This window comes from Phacochoerus africanus, chromosome 1, assembly GCF_016906955.1.
Source record: "Phacochoerus africanus isolate WHEZ1 chromosome 1, ROS_Pafr_v1, whole genome shotgun sequence".
Taxonomy (NCBI): Eukaryota; Metazoa; Chordata; class Mammalia; order Artiodactyla; family Suidae; genus Phacochoerus; species Phacochoerus africanus.
The window spans coordinates 282,448,070-282,470,786 of record NC_062544.1 but is presented as its reverse complement, the minus strand read 5'-3'; the positions used below and the strand labels follow the sequence as shown (position 1 = coordinate 282,470,786).

Here is a 22,717-nt window from a genome sequence, read left to right as displayed (position 1 = left end):
AGACCAGGGATCAGACCTGTACCATAGCAGTGACCTGAGCCACAGCAGTGACAACACTGGATCCTTAACCCACTGAGCCACAAGGGAACACCTCTCCTTTTTTTATGGCAGACTTTTTTATTACTTTATAAATTTTTGAACTTTTATTTATTTATTTATTTATTTTTGTCTTTTTAGGGCGACTAGGGGAAGTTCCCAGACTAGGGGTCAAATCAGAGCTACAGTTGCTGGCCTGCGCCACAGCCACAGCAACACGGGATCCGGGCAGCGTCTGTGACCTACACCACAGTTCACTGTAACGCCAGATCCTTAACCCACCGATCGAGGCCAAGGATCGAACCCACATCCTCATGGATACTAGTCGGGATCGTTACCACTGACCACAACAGGAACTCCTCATTACTTTTTTAAAAGTGTCGTTGATTTATAATATTATGTTAGTTTCAGATGTACAGCGTAGTAATCCAGTACATTTGCAGATTATATTCCACTCTAGGTTATTATAAGATAATGAGTACAATTCCCTGTGCTATACAGCATATCCTTGTTGCCTCTCTGTTTTATGTATGATAGAGTGTATCTGTTAACCCCATACCCCTCCCCTTGTAACCCTCCCCCTTTACCCCTCCCCCCAACCACAAGTTTGTATTCTCTATCTGAAAGCTGTTTCTGTCTTGCATATACATTAGATCGTATTATTCTTCAGATACCACATAGGTTACAGCATATGGTATTTGGAGAATTATTTTTTTGCTTTAAATAAAAAGTGCTTCCTCTCAACTGGCTCTGAAAGGGTAATATTGGAAATACAGACACTGGACTAGTGAGACAAAGGGAAAGTGTTTATCTTCCCACCTCCCTGCCCTGCTTCGACTCCTGTTGTTCTTGGTGAGAGTCTCTGATTTCTAGAACAGTCCTCAAAGTGAAGTCCAAAGACAACACCCTTTCAGGGGGTATCCTCAACGTCAAAATATTTTTATAACAATTAAATATTTGCTTTTTAAACTTTGTTGATGTCTGCACTGATGGTGCAAAATCAAAGGCGGGTAAAACTGCACTGGATCATAATGCATTTTTTGCCAGGTACTCGCAGGGGAAAAAAATACCAGTTTTCTTTAAAACTGTCCCTGAGGAAGTAGTAAAAATTAAGTTTCTTAATAAGTAAATACACATCTTTTTCATTTCTGGGTAATAACATGGAAGGTACACAGTTCTAGTGCTACTGAAGTAGACTGGTTGTCCCGGGAAATGCAGTGGTGTGTTTGAGTTGCAAGCTAAACTAACCACCTCATTCATAAGCACCATTTGTATTTGAAAGAACTGATGAATTACATTTATTCAGATTTGTGTATTTGACAGGTATTTCAAAAAGTAAATGAAATACCTTTTGGAAAAGGTATTTAAAAAAAAAAAAAAAGGAGTTCCTGTCATGGTGCAGCAAAAACGAATCCGACTAGGAGCCGCAAGGTTGTCGGTTCGATTTCTGGCCTGGCTCAGTGGGTTAAGGATCTGGCATTGCTGTGAGCTGTGGCATAGGTCGCAGACACGGCTCAGATCTGATGTTGCTGTGGCTGTGTATAGGTCAGCAGCTGTAGCTCTGACTGCACTCCTAGCCTGGAAACCTCCATATGCCACGGGTGTGGCCCTACAAAGCAAAAAAACCAAAACCCAAAAACCAACCAAACAAAAAACCCTTAGAATATCTGTTGCCCATGATAAAGTTTGAGCTTTCAAGTGAAATTTTGAATTTTTTGAAAACTTGCATCTGCCACTGTGAGCTTGATAGCTTCTCAGGGATTTTTTCTCGTGAAATTAGTGGTGATAGTAACTACTGTGATAGTTTGATAGTGTATGTTGAAATGGGTCAACATTTTGAAGCAATATTTTCTGATGACTAATGCGTGTTACAAAATCACACACGGGTAAAAGATCCACTCAAAGTGCAAGACAGATCAATGTAATTTATTGCAATCATAGGCAAGTTTATTGATACGGTTTCATATTCTAACAGCAATTAACCTTTAAGAAACTATCATTTGTCGGTTTAGGTGTACTATAAAACAATATGCCATTATTAGCTCATAAACACTCCTCCCTCTTCCAATCACAGATCTGTGTGAGGCCTCATTTCCCTCAAAATGTATCACAACAGACTGATGCAGAAGCCAGTATCAGAACCCAGCTCTTTGCTATTAAACCAGACATCAGAGATTTGAAAACATGTGAAACAATGCCATTCTCACTTTGGGGGTAAAATTATTTCTCAGAAAAACGTGAATGTGGACATATTATTTTAAAAAGGAGCCATATTTTAAAGTTTGTTTTAATTTTTAACATTGATGACCAGTGGTGAGCTGGTAAAACCAGTTCCCTGAGAAGGGTTGGGGGTGAGGGAGCCCCGAGTTGGAGTGTTTGCCAATTTCTATGGTGTAAATACTCATTCCGACCAAGTTCAAGCTACCAACACCTCACTGATGCCAAGTGGGGAAGAGGCCTGCACCATTAGCCTGTGGCCAGTGGGTGCCAGGACGCCAATGATATAATCCACCTAGTTTTTGGAATCCTCAGATTTTGGAGCGTGAGAAGGAGGCCCAAGAATGAATGTGAGCACAGGTGTCCTGGGGCCATTGCCTTTGTCTTTGGCAAGTCACCTTGGCAATGTCAGCGCTCTAGGAGTCCTGGCCTCAATTACAAAAGTCCCTGAACTCCACATCCTCATGTTCTTAATAGAAACATCCTAAAATCTACCTCTGCCAAACTTTGAGCAAAGACAAGATGCCTGCAGCTTTCTACTCTAATCTCTTCTGGAAAGAATTTTTTGCTTTAAGAAACACTTTTGGGGAATTCCCTCAGGAAGGGCTCACATTTGGCTCCAGCCTGATCCCGATTTACCAGGCGATGGGTATAACCAGTTCCAGGGAGATGTGACGCTGAGCGGCAGAACTGCTGAGTGGCCAGAGGCTCTGGCCCCAGCACCCCCACTCCATCGTCTCCATGTTGGGATGGGGACAAAGCATGAGGACCCTTACGAGGAGGAGTTTATATAAACAAAATACTTTATTATTGGAGAGAGAAAAAGCCAAATTACAAAATTTTTATACTTAAGTTCTGTTCTTTACCATGCCAAAGGTTGACAAGGGACTTTTAATGTCCCATAACTCTTTGAGTTGAACCACACGAAACTGCCAACCCTGTAATAAAACAGACAAATATTAGCAGTTTCACAGGGTCCAACCCCACGTAAAACGAGCTGATGGCTGAGATTTCTTTCAGCAGCAAGATATTCCAGTCCCATGTCTGTTGATGTTTTAAACAGATGTCTGAGAGATAAACAGGTCCTGCGTGAGAAAAACATCCTGTGCTTAAAGACATGGGAAGGGATCTTGAGTCAGGACTGAGACCGAGTCACCCCCGTGCTGGTTCTGTCCTGCTCGCTTGCCCCACCACCCAATGCCCCGTTCCCGCTCCTCGCATGGATGGTTCGATCCTTCTTTGCAGATGTCATTGCTGGCCCACTTGTCCCTCATGCTGCTAGGGAAGGCCGTCTGACTTTGAAGTCAACTCGACTTGATCATTCACCAAAGCCAGGAGCACATACTGACCCAGGGGTTCCTCTGGAACAACTACAAATCTCCACCCCGATCGAGGCTGAAGGATCCCAGTGCCTTTTCTTCCCCATCTGCTTACCCTCTCTTTGCCTCCGGGCAGTCTGTGTCTGAGAAAATAAGAAAACAAACAAGCAAGAAACTGCAGACTCGAAACAGAAAGGAGCAGCTGGGTATCCAGAAAGCCCAAGACGCGACAGGTGAACAGGATGGGACAAATCATGCTTTGCTCACATCCAAGAGGTTTAATAAAGACTCCCCCCCCCATCCTGAACCTTCAGCTCTGTACAATAGGTTAACTTTACATGGCGCTGAGATAAAAATAAAACTTTCTTACAAATTCCATTTTTTTTCCCCCAGTGAATTACTTTTGCAGTAAAAATAGCTGCTACATAAATCCCTCCTGATCTCTGAAAAGGAGTCGCCGGTTTCCAAAAATAGTATTCCTATTTTAATCGTACAGAAGACGTTGGGGTGCGGGGGTGGGACGCTGAGAGGAAATGGCTGTGATTGGGGGAGGTTAGTCGTTGGGAAAACAGAACCGAACTAAAAACGAAGTTTTGTGTAGAAACCGATTTAAAGGCATGCATAGAAATGGAGAACATGTGCCAAGTGTCAAGAAAAATACTGCTTTATAGCTTTTACTTTACAATTGAAGGAGAAGAGAGAGGCCGGACGGGCCCCCAGACAATAACATTAAGTTTCTTATAAAAATTCCCAAATGTACAAAGTCCTTGCCATAGATAATAACCCAGGCAAGCCAAAAAAACAGAACACAGGAATAGCAACCCTCTTAGACCTTATTCCTGTACATATAATAAATGTTAATCATACACACGGCACAACCTGCCTCAGCCCGCCCTTGGCGGGTTAAATGTTTGCAAAATGCCATCTGTGCTCTTGAAAAATGGAATACACACGGGATGTCTGCCTTCTTCGTTCACATACAGTTATATAATTATTTTAAATTACAATATACAATTTCTGTTAAATAGGACTGTTAGGGGGGGTTTGGATACCAATGATACGATGACCGTCCTATATACAAACTAACTTCTGAAATGGAATGAGTGGTCCTTGCACCTTCTCCCCCTCTGAACCACAGAGACCTCTTCTGCATTTGCGATTCCCGGCGGCCACAGGCAAAAGAAAATCCAAAGAAACATGTGCGTCCACGACCCGCTCGCTCCTTGGAGAAGCCCCACCAGCCTCAGGGATCCTGTTACAACGCAGTCTGCTGGAGCCAGGCCGGCGGCCCAGCGTGTCCTTCGAGGCCATTCTAAGGTAAGAGCATCATAAATACTGTGTTCCTGTCAGCAGGCTTTAGAATCGAGAACCCGCGCTGCTTTCGGCGAAGGACCGCCGTTTCGGATGAAATAAGGCCACTGCTTCTTGGGAGACCTTGCCGGACGCGTCGATCCCGCCTTTTAGGGTCCGTGTGAGATGGGTGAGGACCGCGCCGGGGCGGCCTCAGTCCTCCGTGTCCGGCTGGACGCCCAGGATGGCGTGCAGCTCCTCGGGCGTGAACCCCAGCAGGTTCTGGAGATCGCACACGAAGCGGTACACGTAGCGCTTGCCCGAGGTCTTGTGGATGATGTTTTTGTCGTAGTAATAGCGCAGACCTCGGCTCAGCTTCTCGTAGTTCATCTTGGGCTTGTTTTTCCTCTTGCCCCACCGGCGGGCCACCTGTGGGGAGGATGGAGATAGGTTCCATTCACTGTGGCAACGAAGACAAACCTTCCCCCAAGAGGCCTTTTTTTTTTTTTTTTTTCGGCCTATGAACGTTCCCAGGTGAGGGGCTGAATCGGAGCTGCAGCCGATGGTCTACACATACAGCCACGGCAACACAGGATCCTTAACCCACCGAGCGAGGCCAGGGATCGAACCTGCATCCTCATGGGGACTAGTCAGGTTTGTACCCTCTGAGACACAACGGGACCCTCCCCCCCGCCCCGCCAACCGCCCGCCACGATGATTCTGATGCATCAGCCTTGAGGCCTCGACTGCTACAAAAGGACCACAGAGGGACTGTCTGCATTGGTGCACCTGCTGCGGCTCCGCGTTCCCCACTGTTGCTCCAAGGATGGACGGAGGTGAGCCCAGCCACAGCTGCGTCTGCTAAGGCCTCTCCCTCAGCAAAACCTCCAAGAGCCAAGGGTTCAGAATCCGGAAAATGCTGTCAGGTCCCCCGCCCCCACCCCCCGGGGTTTGCATGGCGATCACCAGCTGCTGAGTGCCATGGGGACCCTGAGACATTCTGCCTCCCTTAGCTTCCGCTGCCCCAGGGAATCGGGGAGGTGACAGACGGTGCACTCTTGGTGCCAGAGACCGAGGGCTCCCCGTATGCTGTCCTGGAGGGGCCTGTATGGGACCTGTCCACAGCTTTCTCCTCCAGACGCGGCTTGTGAAGCCCTGCCCAACTCAGCTGAGGAGCTGAGCCCAGCCCTCGGGCTGGCACGGAGTTACTAGGGGCACAGGCCTCCCAGGAAAAAGGACACATTCCCTAGGACATTTTCAGAGGGTCAGGCAAGAGCCTCGGTTTATACCTTTCACCTTTAATCAGATGACGGAGCAAGATGGTGAAGCCTGCCTGGTGCTGTGTGCATCACTGGGGGACCCTACACTGTTTTATCACCGAAACAAAAGACCCCACTTCATGTTTCCCAGCAGTCAGGAATGCATCCTGTAGAAGTGTTCTCATCTGGACCCTGGTGAACCCTTTCTAAGGGCCAGAGAGTTGAATCTGGGAAGCCCCAGTGATGCAATCAGGTGTGCGAGCCCGGAGGCCAATTTCCCAAGCTCTGGACCTACCTCATCTGGGTCAGCGAGCTTAAACTCCCATCCGTCCCCCGTCCAGCTGATGAAAGACTGGCAGGATTTGTCGGAGAGCAATTCTAGGAGGAACTGCCACAACTGGATAGGTCCACTTCCTGCAGAGAAGGGGGTGGGCTAGATGTTTATCTCTAGATTTAAAATACAGCCTGGCTTTCGTCCTCCTACTGAAATAAGGGATGGGAGGCCTGGCTCTGGACTGGGTGCCAACCTCAAGGGGTCATTCTGGGTGTTGGCAACGGTCTCAGATGCTTGAAGGGGAGGAGGTCAGACCCCTCCCTGAGGCAAGGGTTTCCTCCACCTGGAAAAGAGGTCACTAGGCCTTCGATTGCTGGGTTTGGTCTTTCTGGGGAAAAAAAAATTCTGAGCCACCAACTCTAGGCATCAAAATTCCTCACCCTGTTTAATTGCTTCTTATGTAATAACTGTCCAGGTTTACTACTTGAAACTAGCCGAGGGATAGGGTGGGGGAGGTTGAAGGGGCCTTTCAACACAGAACAAGGCATGTCATTTCTGGAATCTCATGCTGGGCTCTCCTGCCAGATGATGGCGGCCAAACTGCTTAAGCTGAGACTTGGTTTGCTTAGCAGTCATGGGGGCATGTGGGCTGGTAGCTACAGCCTCACCACCTCTGTCTGGTGAGGTATATGCTCTGCCACATGCTCTTCATATATTTTTTTTGGCTCTATCCTGTGGCAGGAAGAGGTTCCCAGGCCAGGTATTGAACCTGTGCTGCAGCAGCAACCCACTGGATCCTTAACCCACTACACCACCGGGGAACTCCTATCTTTTCCCGATTAACATTTAGAATGGCCTCTGCCTCATGAAGTGAGTACGGCTGTATGGACATTTTAAACATACGAATAAGATGGGGACTTCCCATTGGTAACGAATCTGACTAGTATCCATGAGGTTGCGGGTTCAATCCCTGGCCCTGCTCAGTGGGTTACGGATCCGGCATTGCCATGAGCTGTGGTGCAGATCACAGACGTGGCATAGGTCGCAGATGTAGCTCGGATCCGGCATTGCTGTGGCTGTGGTGTAGACTGGCAGCTGCAGTTTGGATTGGACCCTTAGCCTGGGAACTTCCATATGCCGCAGGTGTGGCCCTAAAGAAAAAAGAATACAATGGGCTTAGTGGCTAGTGCCTCGTCCTGGATCACAGGCCTGTCCAAGAGCCGTTCTCCAAGTCACAGAGGCTATATCATCGATACGTCGGTGTGGGAGTTTCTTCCTCTGAGCCTACGTCCCCATCTGTAAAATGGGTTAATACCACTCACGCCAGGCTGTTCTGGGGTCTACCGCCCAGTTAACCAAAAAGAGCTGGCAAGCAACAAATGGTAACTAAGAGTGAAATGAAAAACATGACCACCACGGCTGTTTCTTTCCTTATCAGGCTCTGACGCCCACGCAGAAAAATTCCAGCAGTTTCCACACGCTGAGCATTTTAACGCCATTTCCATGGCTGTTTGTTTTCCATGACAGAAAAAAAAAAAAAAAAAAAAGCAGGCCCCCTATTCTTATTTTAACCTACTGGATTTTTTTTAAAGTAGATTTTTTTCTTAATCCCCAGTGGCTCCATTTGGTCCAAATATGGAAGAAAAAAAAAAGAAAAAAGCACATTTAAGGACACAAGAAGCAATGAAAAAAATTTTCTAATATTTTCACTTAAGTACTGAAAATATCTGGCTCTAAAAACAGCTTTCATATTTGTCCCTGGCCTCGAGTAGCCTGTACCCAAACCTTCAGGACGAGATGGACTGGAGAAGCGAGAAGAGTAAGCAGTGGCTGTGTTATGTGAGGCGGGCTCTGCCTCCCTCCCCGAGCCAGTCAACATTCTCAGAAATTCCTGGCATGGCTGAGTCAGAGCTTAAGCCTCCGAGGCCTGTGGCTCCTCGGGAGCACTTACATTCCAGGTGAGGGAGCAGCCTGGGGGTTCTCGAACACCCTCCCCCAAGACAGACCGGAGTCACGGCTCTCTTGGATTCAGGATCGGAGGCCCACACATACAACATGGGGGAGCAACGCAAGGTGGGCCAATGAGCAACGAGCATCGCCCTGGGTACACAAGGCATGGGGCTGGGCAGGTGCAGGGAGGGGGCGGGGACCTGGGGCAGCGTGCTCACCTGTGAAGCCGGCCAGCACGGCCGCAGGTATAACTGGTTTGCCTTGTTCCACCGGGTCGCTCCTCTCCTGGATGTAATCCTTGAAAGACATGGTCGGCTTGTTGAGGCAGAGGGACTGGCTGCAGTCGTCCTCGAAGCTCTCGAAGGAAGGGACCCGCTGCACGTCCAGCAGAGACGACTGGCTGGTCCAGGACTGCAGCAGCGACTCGGAGCTCTCGAAGCTGTCCGCACCGTTCTCGGGGGCATCGTGGTCTCCGGGCTTCCCTGAGAGAGAGAACCACAGGCTCTGACCCTCTAGGCCCCCGGGATGCCCGGCGCCACCACTGAGTGATGATGGTGGCTTCGTGGCCACCAGCCCCTTTCAAGCTGGTGTGGAATCTCCTAGACTTTGCATGAGGCCCTTAAGCTGAGCTGCCTATTCCTTAGGACGCACAGACCACCCAAGTGCATCTTCCATCAACCGTAGGATGGAGGCACTAGTGTCGCTCCAGAGTGGGGTGCTTCACCGCAAGAAGGGGCCACTGGCCACCACGTCCAGCCACATGATGGATCTCAGACACGACGGTGAGCAGAAGACAAACACAGGAGGAAAGAGAAGGTGCGACTGCACTTACACCAGGTTCAAGGACAGGACATACCACGGTGATAAAAGTCAGGTCAATGGCACGACCTTGGGGTGAGGCTGCTTCTGCCTGGGAGGGGGTGCGAGGGAGCCTTGTGGGGTGCGGGCTCCCTCTCCATGTCAATCTGGGCGGCTGCCACACAGGTGTGTTGTGGATAAAGTCTACCTGGGCTTTGTGCATGGCATACATGCATCTCCCTAAAAAGAGATCTGTCACCTTCCAACCCTGTCTCCCCCCGTGTTCCCCTGGGTGGAGGAATCTGGCTGCAGGAGCAGAGATGGTGTCGTTTACCCGACACCTCCACGGCCCAGCCTGGGGCCCGAAGCCTGTGAGGGGTGCGCTTGCTCTGACAGTGACCAGACAGAAAGGTCCCTGACCTCCTCCAGTGGCTCAGCACGGGAAGACTGGTCAAGAAGCTCATGCCGCCGCCCAAGCGTGGCTCTGGGAATTAAACCAATGGCCCTGTTGAGAGGGGCGCTTGGAAGCCTGGATCTTACCAGCGCCGCTGGAGAGCAGGTTCAGGCTGCTGCCGGCGAAGTCCTGGCTGACGGAGCAGTAGTTGACACTGACGGTGCTGAGCCGGGCCTTGGGGAATATCTGAAAGTCCTGCTCGGGACCGAGTGTGCTGGGCGCGGAGGATGCTGGACACAGGCCGTCCAGGAGGCTGCCTTTGGGGTAGTTCTGCGTCTGCACCCCATACGGGGTCTGCTCCACCCCAAAACCTGGAACAGAACCACCGACGGCAGTGCTATTAGGTGACATGACGTGAGGACCAGAGACACCTCCACACACCCAACCATGCAGCCCTGCCCACTCCAGCCTTCCCTCTGCAAGACTTTGCTGGAAATGGGGGGTTTCAGTGGGCAGGCTTCCCACGAAGCCCTCCTCTTCTCAAACTCCTCATCCTCTTAGGCAATGAGGCTTTTCCCCAAGTGCCTGCAGCATTTCTGGACCCTGGGGGCATGGCTCGTGTGACTATCCCTACACCTCTCATTTATCAAGGGCTTCCGTGTGAGCCCCAGGATCACAGGGGCACCACCACGTTCAGCTCCCCAAGAACCTGAGGCTCAGGCAGGCTGAGTGACTTGCCATCCGGTACGTGATTCGTAAGGGGACATCTCCAGCCACCTGCCCACACCAGCTGGGGGCCACAGTCACCTACACTCGCCAGGGTCCACCACCAGCAGGAAAGACTTGAATTCCACGACACCTCTTTACATGCCAAAGTTCAGAGCAAGTTGGGTTTTGCTGTCCACACACTTCCCGTATCTGCCACCTTTGTTTGTTATGCTCATCCGACCACAGGAATCAGCTCCCTCCACTCTGCCTGATTAGTTATAGATTCCTGAGACCAATGCTGCCCAACGCAAAGATAACCCAAGCCACCAAGGCCACGTTTCTAGTAACCACATTAAACAAAACCAAAAAAGAGGAGTTCCCATTGTAGCGCCGTGGAAACAAATCCGACCAGGAACCATGAGGTTGCGGGTTCGGGTTCGATCCCTGGCCTCGCTCAGTGGGTTAAGGATCCCGTGTTGCTGTGGCTGTGGTGGAGGCTGGCAGCTGTAGCTCTGATACGACTCCTACCCTGGGCACCTCCATAGGCTGTGGGTGCAGCCCTAAAAAAGGCCAAAAAAAAAAAAAGAAACAGGGGAAATGAATTTGAACCTTTTACTTGACCTCAGCGATCCATTATCATTTCACCATGTAATCAGAATTTTGAAAATTATTAAGGAGCTGCTTGCGTCCTTTGTCCAATACTAAGACTTTCAGATCCGAGGGTGTGTGCTGTATTTTCAAGGTGGACCAGCCACACTTCACATGTTTGGTGTCTGGATTTGTGGGCACCATATGGGCGGGTGAAGGTGCCCTTGGACTTGCCATCAACCTGACAGGAAGACCTAGAACCAAGCTCCTAAGGGCAGAATTGATTCCACTGACCTAATGAATTGCTATTAATCCACTGAGGCACGGAGTTGAGGGGTGAATTTTCTTCATACTGCTCTTCTGTCTTTTCTTGGTTTTCTGAAAAAGAAACCCAGGAGACATAAGACTGGGGAAGAAAGTTCCTTTCTGGATTACTGTTCTACAGGAGTTTCAGCATAACCGAAGGCACTGAGCACTTGACACTTCATCGGACAGCGTTCCACGTCATCGGGTTATTTACAAACACGAGAGACAGAGACGGGCTTTCCCGTAATGAGCGTAAGTCTTCCCAAATTCACGCGGCCATCAGCCAAGTTGAATGTTCTATCGCCTCATGCGAGAGATCTAGACGGTGCCATCAACAAAGGGTTAAATGCTTGGGAAGTGCACCTGAACCTGGAGCTGGACTCCAGGTCAGTCCCGAGGACAGGGTCCTGTCCTGCTGAGGCTCATGACCCACTGGCTTGAACCCTGACAGTGTGTCCAGGGTGGTGAGTGCGACAGAAAGAGAAGTCAAAGCAGCGCCATGGGGGCCTGAACGGGGACCACCTGCCCAGGAACTTGAAAAGGGAAGAGGGTAGCACCCCCACCTGTCTGCTTACTTCCTCCACACACACACAACCATACACACACACACACACGCACACGCACACGCGCACACACACAAAGACTCCCACACCGAGAAATGGCAAAAAGAGTCCAACCTGCCTGCTGAAAAACAGATTCACCAGAAACTTGTCCCATCAATCAGTCTTGTCCAAATTCAGGAAAAATTTGAGTCTTTAAAAATAACAGAAGCCAGAACTAAAAAAAGCTGGCAAATGACCCTAAGGTCGTTTTAAGAGTCTCAGTCTGTTATGGTCATTGAAACGCGGAGTTTAAAATCAATTAAATAAGAAATAATTTCCTGAACCCTTCTAATGGACTTATTTTCCTGTATTTTTGCCTTGAATGACCCCTCACAATAATGTTTTTTTGGTTTTCCTTTTAAACTCAATGTACTTTCAACACCGCTCTCTTAAGGTCTAAATCAAGACTTTCTATATGATGAGAGTTCCTTCCTTAAAGGCCAGTTTCTGCATATCGGTGTGTAAATCTGTATCAATTCCTTCTACATTTGTTTATGAAAATAAAAGAAATTCTTGGTTGGATTTTATTTGGTCTTAGGAACAGTTACTAGAAGAGTCAAGCGCTATCTGAAGAAAGGCTCCCTTTCACTGAGGCTGACTTATCTCTGAAGGCTCCATAAAGTGACCACAAAACACAGGCACCCTTGCCGCCTCCACGATCTGAGCCACACGTTCACCTCTGATGCGTGACATCTGGCAACAACGAGCACCTGGTGACTCAGGCTCCTGCCTTGTGGCTAATGCTCCCCACACACGCACTTAAGTGGATCAGAATCTGGAATCACCACCACGAAGCTGACTCACTCCAATGGCACCTGCAGACAGCTTTGCCCCACATCACTGGAAAGGCTGACCACCCCCCCCCCCAAGCTGGAGAGCACCGAGCGCCCCCCCCCCACCCTTTCCCGCCACGCTCACCCCACCAGGGAGCCCAGTCGCTGGGCAGATACCTTTGATCATCTGTTCCAGATGCTCCCAGAGAATGTCACCCACAAAGTCAGGGGCCAGCTCCAGAAAGCGCTCCTTGCCAAGGTTACACAACACCTGGCCGGTCATGCCGAACCTCTGCAGGTTGACGTCCACCAGACTGAACTCGTTGGTGGCCCAGAGAAGCCACTGGCACACCTGCTGTTCGGTCCACAGCCAGGGATCTACCGGAGAAGGAAGAACAAAAGGAGACAGTGAGACCAGACGCACTCCTGGTTTACCTGCAGAGCCCAGATGGGCACCAGGGTCCAAGGAAACGGTGAAACACCCAGGAAGAGTCTGAGGCGCTGAGAGCATGGCTGGATGAAGTGTCCAATTGGATGGGCGGTGAAATGAAACACTGGCTCAAAGGACAGACATCTCTGTTCCTCTTTGCAAGATGCCCTACACAAATGCTTGAAATCAAGTCATCCCAAGCCATGGGGGTCTCGGGGCGTCCGCAGAGCACAAGGCAGGTGCAGAAAGCAGCACTTACTCTTTGGGATGCCGAGGCGGCACTGCTCCTTTTTGAAGCCACTGAAGGTAGCTTTTAAGGCTTGACTCATCACAGCCTTGCTGCATGGGGTCAACAGGGGCAACTCACAGTTGGTTGAGTCTGCAAAAGAAACCCCACGGGGATATTAGTTCAAGCTGGCAACACAGGCAGGACTGAAGGCAGAATATCCTTGTTTTTCAGGAAGCACAATTCTGATCTCCAATCTTCAGCATCATTTTTAATTTAATTTTTTCTTTTTAGGGTGGCACCTGCTAGCCTACATCACAGCCACAGCAACTCAGGATCTGAGCCGCATCGGTGACCTACGCTGCAGCTTGTGGCAATGACAGATCCTTAACCCACTGAGCGTGGCCAGAGATCGAACCCGCCTCCTCACGGACCCTGTGTGGTGTTCGTAACCCACTGAGCCACAACGGGAACTGCAAGCATCATGTTTTACAAGAGTATAAATATGAACAAAAAATGCTTTTGACTTAAATTGAGACAACATTATACATCTCATAACCACACATTAAAAAAAAAAATCTAAAAACTCGAGTTTGATTTTGCCAAACTTCATAAAGCAGTGATGGCTAGGCAACATTCCTATTTAAGATGCTTCTTAAATTTTAGACAATGGAAGAAATTGCGTAGGTTTTGGCCAAAAGGCTTAGGGGCTTGTAAGCGGCTAATCTGGAAGTGACTTCCATTCAACTCAGCCGCCAGCAAAGGGACCTTGGGCATCACACTTAGCACCCGGGAAGGTGACACACCTTCCGTTTTTACTGAAAAACAATCTCCTCTGGATTCCCTCGGCAGTTTCGAGAAGGATACATGATCATCACATGAGGGCACGCTTACGTAAGCGTGTGTTTTAATTAATTTTCTGGGCTGTTTTTCTAGCACCTAACTTCACGTGTCCAAATAATCTCTGGAATGCTTCCAACTAATAACCCCATCGCAGCGATGGCAGAGGCATTCGCGGACGTGCGAGTCCTTTAAAAAGAATAAACAACGACATGAAGAAGTACAGAAGCCGATACAGACGGGTCAAGATGAGCAGGAATCATTCGTCGCCCCCAGGCTCGGAGTGGGGGAGGGGCAGATCTGGGAACCCAGGATGGAAAGCTGGGGTGCAGTGTAATGCCCACTGGTCTGCTTTGCAGGGTGGACTGGGAGGTGAGGATGGGCTGGCTGCTGTGTTGAAACACCCCAAGGGCAAGCTCAGGGGCTTCCCTGTCGCTTTGCTCCCAGCAGGGAACTCGCTCTCCTTGGGGGGGGGGCGTCTGGCAGGTGACACCCACCACGGGCATTAAAAAGGAAAACTGCCTTCTCCCGGATCCAGAGCCTCTCCCTGACTTTCCCTACAAAGATTCAAGACACCAACTGTCATCTCTCTATTAACTGAACCGCTAAGGGACATCACGCTCAATCTGTCAAGTCCAGAGGAACAAATTACCATGAGAAATGGAATCCAAGCCTGTTGGCACTTCTTGGAGCGTTTGTTCTTCATTTAGTGGGGGGAAAACGGAGAGCAGGGACCCATCCAAGGTGTCAAAGGCAGGCTGGCGCTGCAAAGACAGAGGCAAAGAAGGCTGACACATGACGGTTCAACTCAGTTAATGACCTGTCTGAAAAGCGGTCCATGCTTTTGAGAGGATCAAATCGATCCAAAGGATTCTATCTTCCTCTAGGTGACTTCCAGGCATGTCTTCGAGATTCTGCAGGCTCGGTGCCAGACCACCAAAATAAAGTGAATATCGCAGTAAGGCAAGTCATACAAATATTTTGGTTTCCCAGTGTATAGAGACGTTATCTTTATTAAGGCATCCTTGTATCTAAATTATGTCAGAAGAATATCCTTATGTCTCAAAAACAATGCACATAGAGAGCTAATTTGAAAAAGTCCTTCCTTGCTAGAAAATGCTACCATCGACTGAGTCTACAGAGAGTCAACCTTTTTGCTGGTGAAGGGTTTGAAACATTGTGAGAATCACCAAAAAGGTGAGACACACACAGAGACACAAAGTGGGCAAACGCTGTTGAAGAAATGGTGCCGGTAGACTTGTGGATGGCAAGGTTGTCACCAACCTTCAATTTGCAAAAAATGCAGCAAAGCCAGGTGCAGTCTAACACTTTGGTACCCCTGTAATCACCTGCAGCATCAGAATGACTGGAAATTTCTTTGTAATGGTCTCACCAATTTAAATGAATACATTCAGTCAACAAACCTAAACACAAGGAATCTTCCAACAGGGCCAGGAGGGACCTCGAAGACCCCCATGGGAGAGAAGCTCCGTCTGGTTGTGTGTATCAGAAAAACGACCCTTGGGGAGACAGTTTCAGCCCACTGCAGCTAAAAAGAAAGCCAAGTGACCAAAACTCAAGAATCAAAGGACAAAATACATTACTTTATCTGTGGAAGCATTTACTCTGAAATGTTGACCGTAAAACACGAGCACAGAGACTAGAAGTTCTCCCTGATCTATTCCAACGGTGCAGAAAACTGTAGGACAATTGAGAAGAGTCCTGAAGTCCTGTTGAAAAGGACCGCCCCACCCCCACCAATCAAAAGGGGACGATTTCCAAAGAATGTAAGTTGAAAGTAAACCCACCTCCAATTTAGGGGCAAGAGGAGAAGCACACAGAGAAAGAGAAGCCTGGAGCTGAGAGGATTTCGAACAATCTCACAGCCAGGAAATTAAAAAGCCAGGGCGGAGTTCCCGTCGTGGCTCAGTGGTTACTGCATCTGACGAGGAACCATGAGGTTGCAGGTTCAATCCCTGGCCTCGATCAGTGTTGGTTAAGGATCTGGCGTTGCCCTGACCTGCGGTGTAGGTCACAGATATAGTTCAGATCCCGAGTTGCTGTGGCTCTGGCGTAGGCCAGTGGCTACAGCTCCGATTTAAACCCCTAGCCTGGGAACCTCCACATGCTGCAGGCGAGGCCCTAGAAAGGACAAAAACAAACAAACAAAAAAGCCAGGGCCAGCACCGGGCTTCTGGGAGCCAGTCCATTGTTTTTAATCCTAGAGATTGAGTTTTCTAACTTTATTTTTTTTTTCGTTTTAATTAGCATTTATCAATGAAATAGCCTTTAACACAAGACGGATTTTTAAGTAACAGATAAAGGCCTGATTCATTGTTGCCTAACTTGTGGAAGAAAAACGTGAGGAAAGGTTAAATTTTTCCAATATAAGCTAGAAATCCCATGTCATGTGTCATGCAGTGACCCATCCGTTGAGTCATCAATTAAAAAATGGGTAACACATTTACCAATAAAATGGTCTGTGTGCTCTCCTTTTAGCAATGCAGAACAATGAATGAAACATTACATAAGAAGAGCCCGCAGAAGCTGGGGCTCCTCCCAAGCCCTGGAGACAAGGATGTCCCAACGGTGCAGAGCCCAGCCCCCAAACCCAAGGCCAGGATGTCCCCTTGCTCAAGACCCCATCAAACAAGTGCAGAAACACTCCCAACCCAGATTTCCAAAGTAGCTTAGAGCAGCGCTAATCTTGGTGAAAGAGCCCACGGATTTTTTAAATTCCCACGAGCATCGCCCAGGTGACTAAGAAATGCCTTTTCTTTCCCGCCTGTACGCCTGACAGTTCTTATTTGAAAACCAGGAAGCAGAAAGTCAAGGCCAACTCCTGCTCCGTATTTCAACCCATCCATTTCAGCAAAGGGTGTCTTCTCCAAGCCCAGAAATCACACGGGTATCATCAACCTCTTCTCATTCAGAGGAGACATTTTTCTCTCTAGAGGTGTCATTTCCAACTTCATACCGTATGGTTTCTGCCACACTCCAACCAGCTGATCAGATTACACCAAAAAAAACCTCACGAGCCTCAAGTTTGATAAACGTTAGGATAGTCTAGAGAGGCCTGCACCAATGTCTTGCCTCTTTGGGCAAATCGGCCAAATAAAGACACGCAGAGAAAAAGACAACATATGCCAGAGATACGTGATTGCACAAAACACTAAGCTGGGGAGAGACCATCAAAAATGATGTGTTGGCTACACCACACTCAACAAAACCATCACATCTCACTGGCACCTTTGGAGAAGGCACATGGGAAGTTATCAGTTGGTGCTGCTAAAAGAATGTCCCCGGGGCAGAGGAACGGAGATAGAAGCTCCAAGAACTCTGTTGATTAGGCGGCGGAGAAAGTGCTTTCATGTTTAATCTGTTCGTTGGTTTACATAAACGGGACAGGGCCCGCCTGCCCCTTCGAAGCGATTTCATGTCAGCCCTTCAACAGCCCTTCTTCCGTCACCCAAGGAAACTTCTGGGTGGAGAGAATGGAGAGCTTCTCCAGCTTTGTTCTCTGGGGCATCCATACGCTCTGTCGCCGGATGGGAGCCTGAGAAATAAACTTCAAAAGCCTCACCATCTACAAATTAAATGGTTTCCTATCTCCAAGGCCAAGGCAAACAAGCATCAGGCCGCCCATTTTACAGACCTGAAAACTGAGACCCAGAGAGATTAAGCCAACCATCCGGAGGCACACAGCCAGGACATTACAAAGCCAGGGCTAGCGCAGGGCTTCTGGGAGCCAGCTCATTCTTTTTTTTCCTAGAGACTGAGTCTTCTAACTTCTTTTTTTCTTAAGTGTTAATTAAGACTTGGTCACTCACCTTGAGTGTCGCTCTGTAACTGTTAGACACTGGGGCCACCTGGTCCATGTTCTTGATGCCAAAATCATTCATCTTAGAAAAGAAAAAAGAAATACAGGCATGTCAAAGAGGCAAGACATCAGGTCCATTTTTAGGAAGCTGCAACGGCCACATCACATGCACAACGAATTATGGATGGCTTGAGTCCCTCAACCTCTAGGCCCTCACAGGCCTTTCAAAACTGAATGCCAGGAATTCTTCTCACAAAGGGGATGCTATTTAAGTCATTAAATTATAATGCCGAGACTCCACTGAATGCCACTTAGATTTGAGGCACACAGATAAGGTTGCCTCCTGGAAGGCAGGTGAGTGAGCCCAGGGAAGGGGGTGGACCTGCTTTTCACGGCCAAGGCCAAGGTCAGCTCAGGGTATGGGCCTGGAGGGCCGCCTGGGGGTGGAGAGGCAGGCCGTGGGCCACCTCCCCTCGGCACCAGGGGCAGTCAGCTCCATCTGGGAGCGTGAGGGCAAGCGGCAGGGAACACCTGCCACCAGCAGCAGCTCTGGGGGCAGATCCGGATCCAGGAAGGCCTGCTGGGAGACCCGCCTCAGGAGGCCCCTTCCCCTCTCCACGCTGGGAGGAAGCACAGGCCCAGGAAGCAGATAAAAGGGAAAACCACTGCCTGAGACCAAACCCTCTCGCCGGGTCCCACATCCGCCTGCGCTGAGTACACAAGCTCAAAATACGTCTCTCTGACGTGCTGCTTAGCTGTGCATTTCTGCAGGAGGAAGTAATACCCCTCATGGATCTGGGTTGATCCGAGACCTGTGCTGACCCGTGGGGTAGCCACCAGACACATGGGGCTACTGAGCCCTTGGCACAGGGCTCGGGCCAGCTCAGGTGTGCTGGGCGTGGAAGGCACAGCCTGGATTTCAAAGACCGCGTAGCAAGAAGGAAAAGATCTTGGTTGCTAACTTTAGCTTTGCTGCATGTTTATGTAATATTTTGAAAGTGCTAGTATATCAGTGTTAATATTTCACCTGTTTCACTGTGTTTAACGTGGCTCTCAGCAGCCTTAAGAGTTACATGTGCAATTCGCAATTGGACAGTTCCCCTACGTGACTTGAGATTGCTGTAATCGAGAAAAAACTTATTTGGGGCCCTAAAATGTAATTGTGTGGTCAGGTAAGTTAAATATTAATGAGTGAGAAAGGTACCTAGGTAATCCCGCCGGAGTGTTAGATCAAAAAAAAAAAAACAAAAAACAGAGCAACTAAGCTGATTTTCAAATAACCTGGGAAATCGCAGGTAATCCATCCGGTTTCAGGGTCATGAGGGGTCTACAGGGAAGACTTACAGGGTACCCCTAACTGCCCACCCTGTGGTCCCCACTGGGTGGTTCCCACCTGTTCCAAGAACCTTGAGTAAGTAAAATATTGTGCAATGGAAGAGCTGACAGGTGGAGGCAAAGAGCATACTTTTCCCATAACTACTTCATTCGAGTTTGTACGTTCTTGTTTTCTCTTTACGGTCAACATTATGGCTAAACCAGACCTCCCAACAACTCAGCACACACACACACACACACACCCCTTGGCTAGACAAGCCCCATGGGAGGAGGACAGCACAGTGACAGCCACCGGGGAGGCCCGAGGCGCTGGGGGCAGCTATTAAAGCCCTCAGAATGCAGGGGGATTTTCGTGGTTGCCAGCGGAGGCTGGAAGCTTTGACAATAAATAAGGGTTGGGGTGGGGGGGTGAGCGTGGGGGTTGGGAGGAGGGATGGTCCTGGATCAAAAGGGATCAGGTTTGCTTAGACTCTCCCCTTGATGGATCGGATGGTGTCCTCCACAGGCCCTTAAGAGCAGTACTCACTACTGATGATTGCTGCCCTGGCTAAGGGCTCAGCCTGAGCTGGACGATCCCACCAGCCCAGCTGGCTGAAAGGCCTGACAGCCCTGAGAGGTAGATGTAACCTCTCACTGCGAGGCAGCAAAGATCCAGAGACCTGGCGCAGGAGGACGCAGCGCCAGCAGGGGCATCGAAGGGGCACTGCGCGGACCCAGTCCCAGGCCGGTAATGGCCTTCCCTCCTTTGCTCCTCCAGGAGCCCAATTAACCCGAGGGATGCGGCCGGGGCCCTTCTCCCAGCTCATCAAAAAAAAAAAAAAAAGCAGCGATGGCACCCAAGTCTCATTAGACAAGGTTCCTGCTCGTGAGACTTTACTACCTGAAATGCTCCTAAAGGTTCATGGAGCTTTCTGCCATTTATCTGGGTCGACTACGTCCTGTCCCCTGCTGATGACATTAACAAGCTTCAAACAGGAGCCGAATGAAAGGATGTGGACAGCTATCCATCTTCTTCGTCCAGTTTTATCCCACATTTCAGCTTCGCAGAGAATGGACGTGGAGGGCAATGGACTAAGCCTCGCCTGGTTTTTGTGTACAAACACCAGGAGGAAAGGCAGTCTGCCCCTCCCACACAGAGAGCTGTAATTACTAGCTACAGAATAGAATTCTTTTGTTGTCCAGCTTTTAATTTGTTTTGTAAAAACCATGTAGAATCAAAGTGCGCTACCAATGGTTTCTGGCAGACACATAACTAATCAAATTTAAGTTCCCGTCTTTTGACTCCGAGGCCAGTCAAGGTGGCAGACAGGCCAAGTTTCTCCACATCCTAAGTCAATTTCACATTTAGGTCTTTTGGGGGGGGGGTGCCCTCCTGATTGTTGCTTTTGAACTACAACAACACAAACGGGAAATGGCAGCCACGGAAGGGCTGAGAAGGATAACATTTTTAAACAAGCAAAACTTGCCGGCCAACGGTACCCTTGGGGGACAAGTGATTCCTTCTGCGAGATTAGAACACGGGTTTGTATTTCGGTAAATTTGGGGAGAAAAGAAAAGAAAAAGAAAACCTCAAAACGCACTTTCGAAGATTGATTTGCTTTTTCCTTTGAAGGTTATCAATTTATAGAATCAGGAATGACTAATTCCCGAAATGAGTGTTCAGCTATTTTCCTGCAGGACCCAGAGCGCTAACATTTATTGTACTGTGATATTATTCAGAATTTTAATAAACCTTAACTGGGAGATTTCTCTCTCTGATCGGCGGCGGTGTGGGCAGGCACAGGGCGCACAGGCGCTTCCACTGTGCGGAACAAACATCATCTCTCAGTGGTAAATTAAAATAAATTACCTCTCAATCCAAAGGGGGGACTGGCTCACTTCTTTACTTTCTAAATAAGTCGCACGTCAACTACTATTTTAGGATACCCTATAATTGAATACAGGATAATATAAAAAAAACCTCTTGTGCTTTAAAAAACATACACGCGCAATCGCTGTTACCTCTTCATCTAAAATGCTGTAAGAACCGGGAAAGGCAGCTTGGCGCACCTACATCCCCATTGCCGACTGGTTCCCCAGGTTCGCCTAGCAGGACCGAGGGCCTGGGGCGCCCACGGGGGTCTCGCTCGAGCGCCAGGACCCTCCCGGCGCCTCCCTCGCCCGCCGCCCCGGCCGGGCCCTGGACGTGGCCGAGCAGGTGACCGGGGGGTTGGGATCCGCCTGTTTTCGGGGATCCGTAGCTTCCAAGGTGTTTCATGCGCCCCTAGACCCCGATCTGCCCGGGCCCGGCGCCCTCCAGTAAGTCACCCAAAAACCCGGGCGCGCCGGGGCCCCTCCGACACCCTCTCCGGCGTCCCCCAGCCCCTTCGCGATATCAGGTCTCCCAGGCGCCCACTGGCAAGGGCCCCCCACCAGGCCCGCGTTTCCTTTTAAGACAAAAGCAAGTGAAACAAGTCGGCGCGCCCCGCCCGCCCCAGCCGGCTCGGCGACCCCAGAACCGCGGCCCAAGTTCGCAGCCGGCTCCGCGCGTCATCGCCGGGCCCACCCCGCGCCCCACTTGCCGCCCCCAAAGCCACTGGGCCATCCATACCACGAGCTGAGCGGATCGGATCTCAGAAGCGCGACCCCTGGATCCTAGGAATAGCCGCCACCCCTCCGGGACCCCGGCTGCGCCCTGGGATCCGGATCTCCGCGCCACCCACGTCCTCCACGCCGTTTCTGGATCTCTCGGGAGAGGAACCGGGGCCCGGAGGGCGCTCCCCGCCGGACCTGCCGGACCCTGGCCGCCCACCCGGCCCGACCCTGCTCTTACCGCGCCGCTTCGGGCAGGGCGGCCGGCGACTCGGGGCCCGGACTCCTCGGTGCGCGCCGGGGAGGGCGCGGGCGGCGGGGCCGGGACGCGGGGAGGGCGCTCGGCAGGCCTGAGCCGGCAGGGAGCGGCGGGCGGCGGGCGGAGGGCTCCGGGCGCTCAGGGCTGGGGCGACACCGCGCTCCGCGCCGCCGCTGGAGGAAGTAACTGGCCGGTCCCCTTCGCTGCGCGCTCTTCAGGAGCCGGGGGAGGACGGAGGAGGGAGGGGAGGCGACCGCGGGGAGGGGAGGAGGGGGGCGGGGGAGGGGAAAGGCGAGAGGGGAGGGGAGAGGGGAGGAGATCGGGAGGGGAGGGGTGGGGGTGGAGAGGAGAGCGGGGAGGGGAGGGTGGAGAAGGGAGCAAAGTCGCGAGAGGGCGGGAGCAGGGGAGGGGGGAAGCCGAGGGGAGGGGAGCGGAGCGGAGGCGGGGGGAGGAGAAGAGCAGGGGGCGGAGCCAGTCCTTCCAAGCCCGGCCTCGCTCGGCGCCCGCTGTCACTGGGCTCTGTCCCTTGCCTGCGGTTCGGGGGGCCGTGGTGGGCCGGGGACCCCGAGGACTCGAGCCCTGTGTGTGTCCCGGGAGCTCAGGAGGAGAGTCTTTCTTTGGTTTCTTCCGCTGGTGCGGAGGCTTTAACACCAAAACCTGTCCTGGCAGGACTGGAGCAGTGCTGGTGCCACCGAGTGGCCACAGGGCTTGGGTCATAAGGG

General features: G+C 50.5%; 1 protein-coding gene across 2 annotated transcripts; it reads right to left on the bottom strand.

Annotated features, from left to right (window-relative positions):
• Positions 1-3,835: 3,835 nt before the first annotated feature.
• On the bottom strand, positions 3,836-22,188 carry ETS2 (ETS proto-oncogene 2, transcription factor). 2 transcript variants are annotated; one of them, XM_047796646.1, is made up of 10 exons: positions 21,978-22,188; positions 17,841-17,912; positions 14,663-14,774; positions 13,204-13,323; positions 12,692-12,892; positions 11,128-11,211; positions 9,684-9,908; positions 8,564-8,827; positions 6,417-6,535; positions 3,836-5,291 (listed from the first exon to the last, which is right to left on the bottom strand). In XM_047796646.1, exons 2-10 carry the CDS (start codon positions 17,910-17,912, stop codon positions 5,076-5,078), a joined length of 1,413 nt encoding a protein of 470 aa, XP_047652602.1. In that variant the 5' UTR covers positions 21,978-22,188; the 3' UTR covers positions 3,836-5,075. The 2 variants fall into 2 exon arrangements, with proteins under 2 accessions (XP_047652602.1, XP_047652612.1); XM_047796656.1 differs by lacking the exon at positions 21,978-22,188 and adding an exon at positions 21,756-21,930.
• Positions 22,189-22,717: the final 529 nt, after the last annotated feature.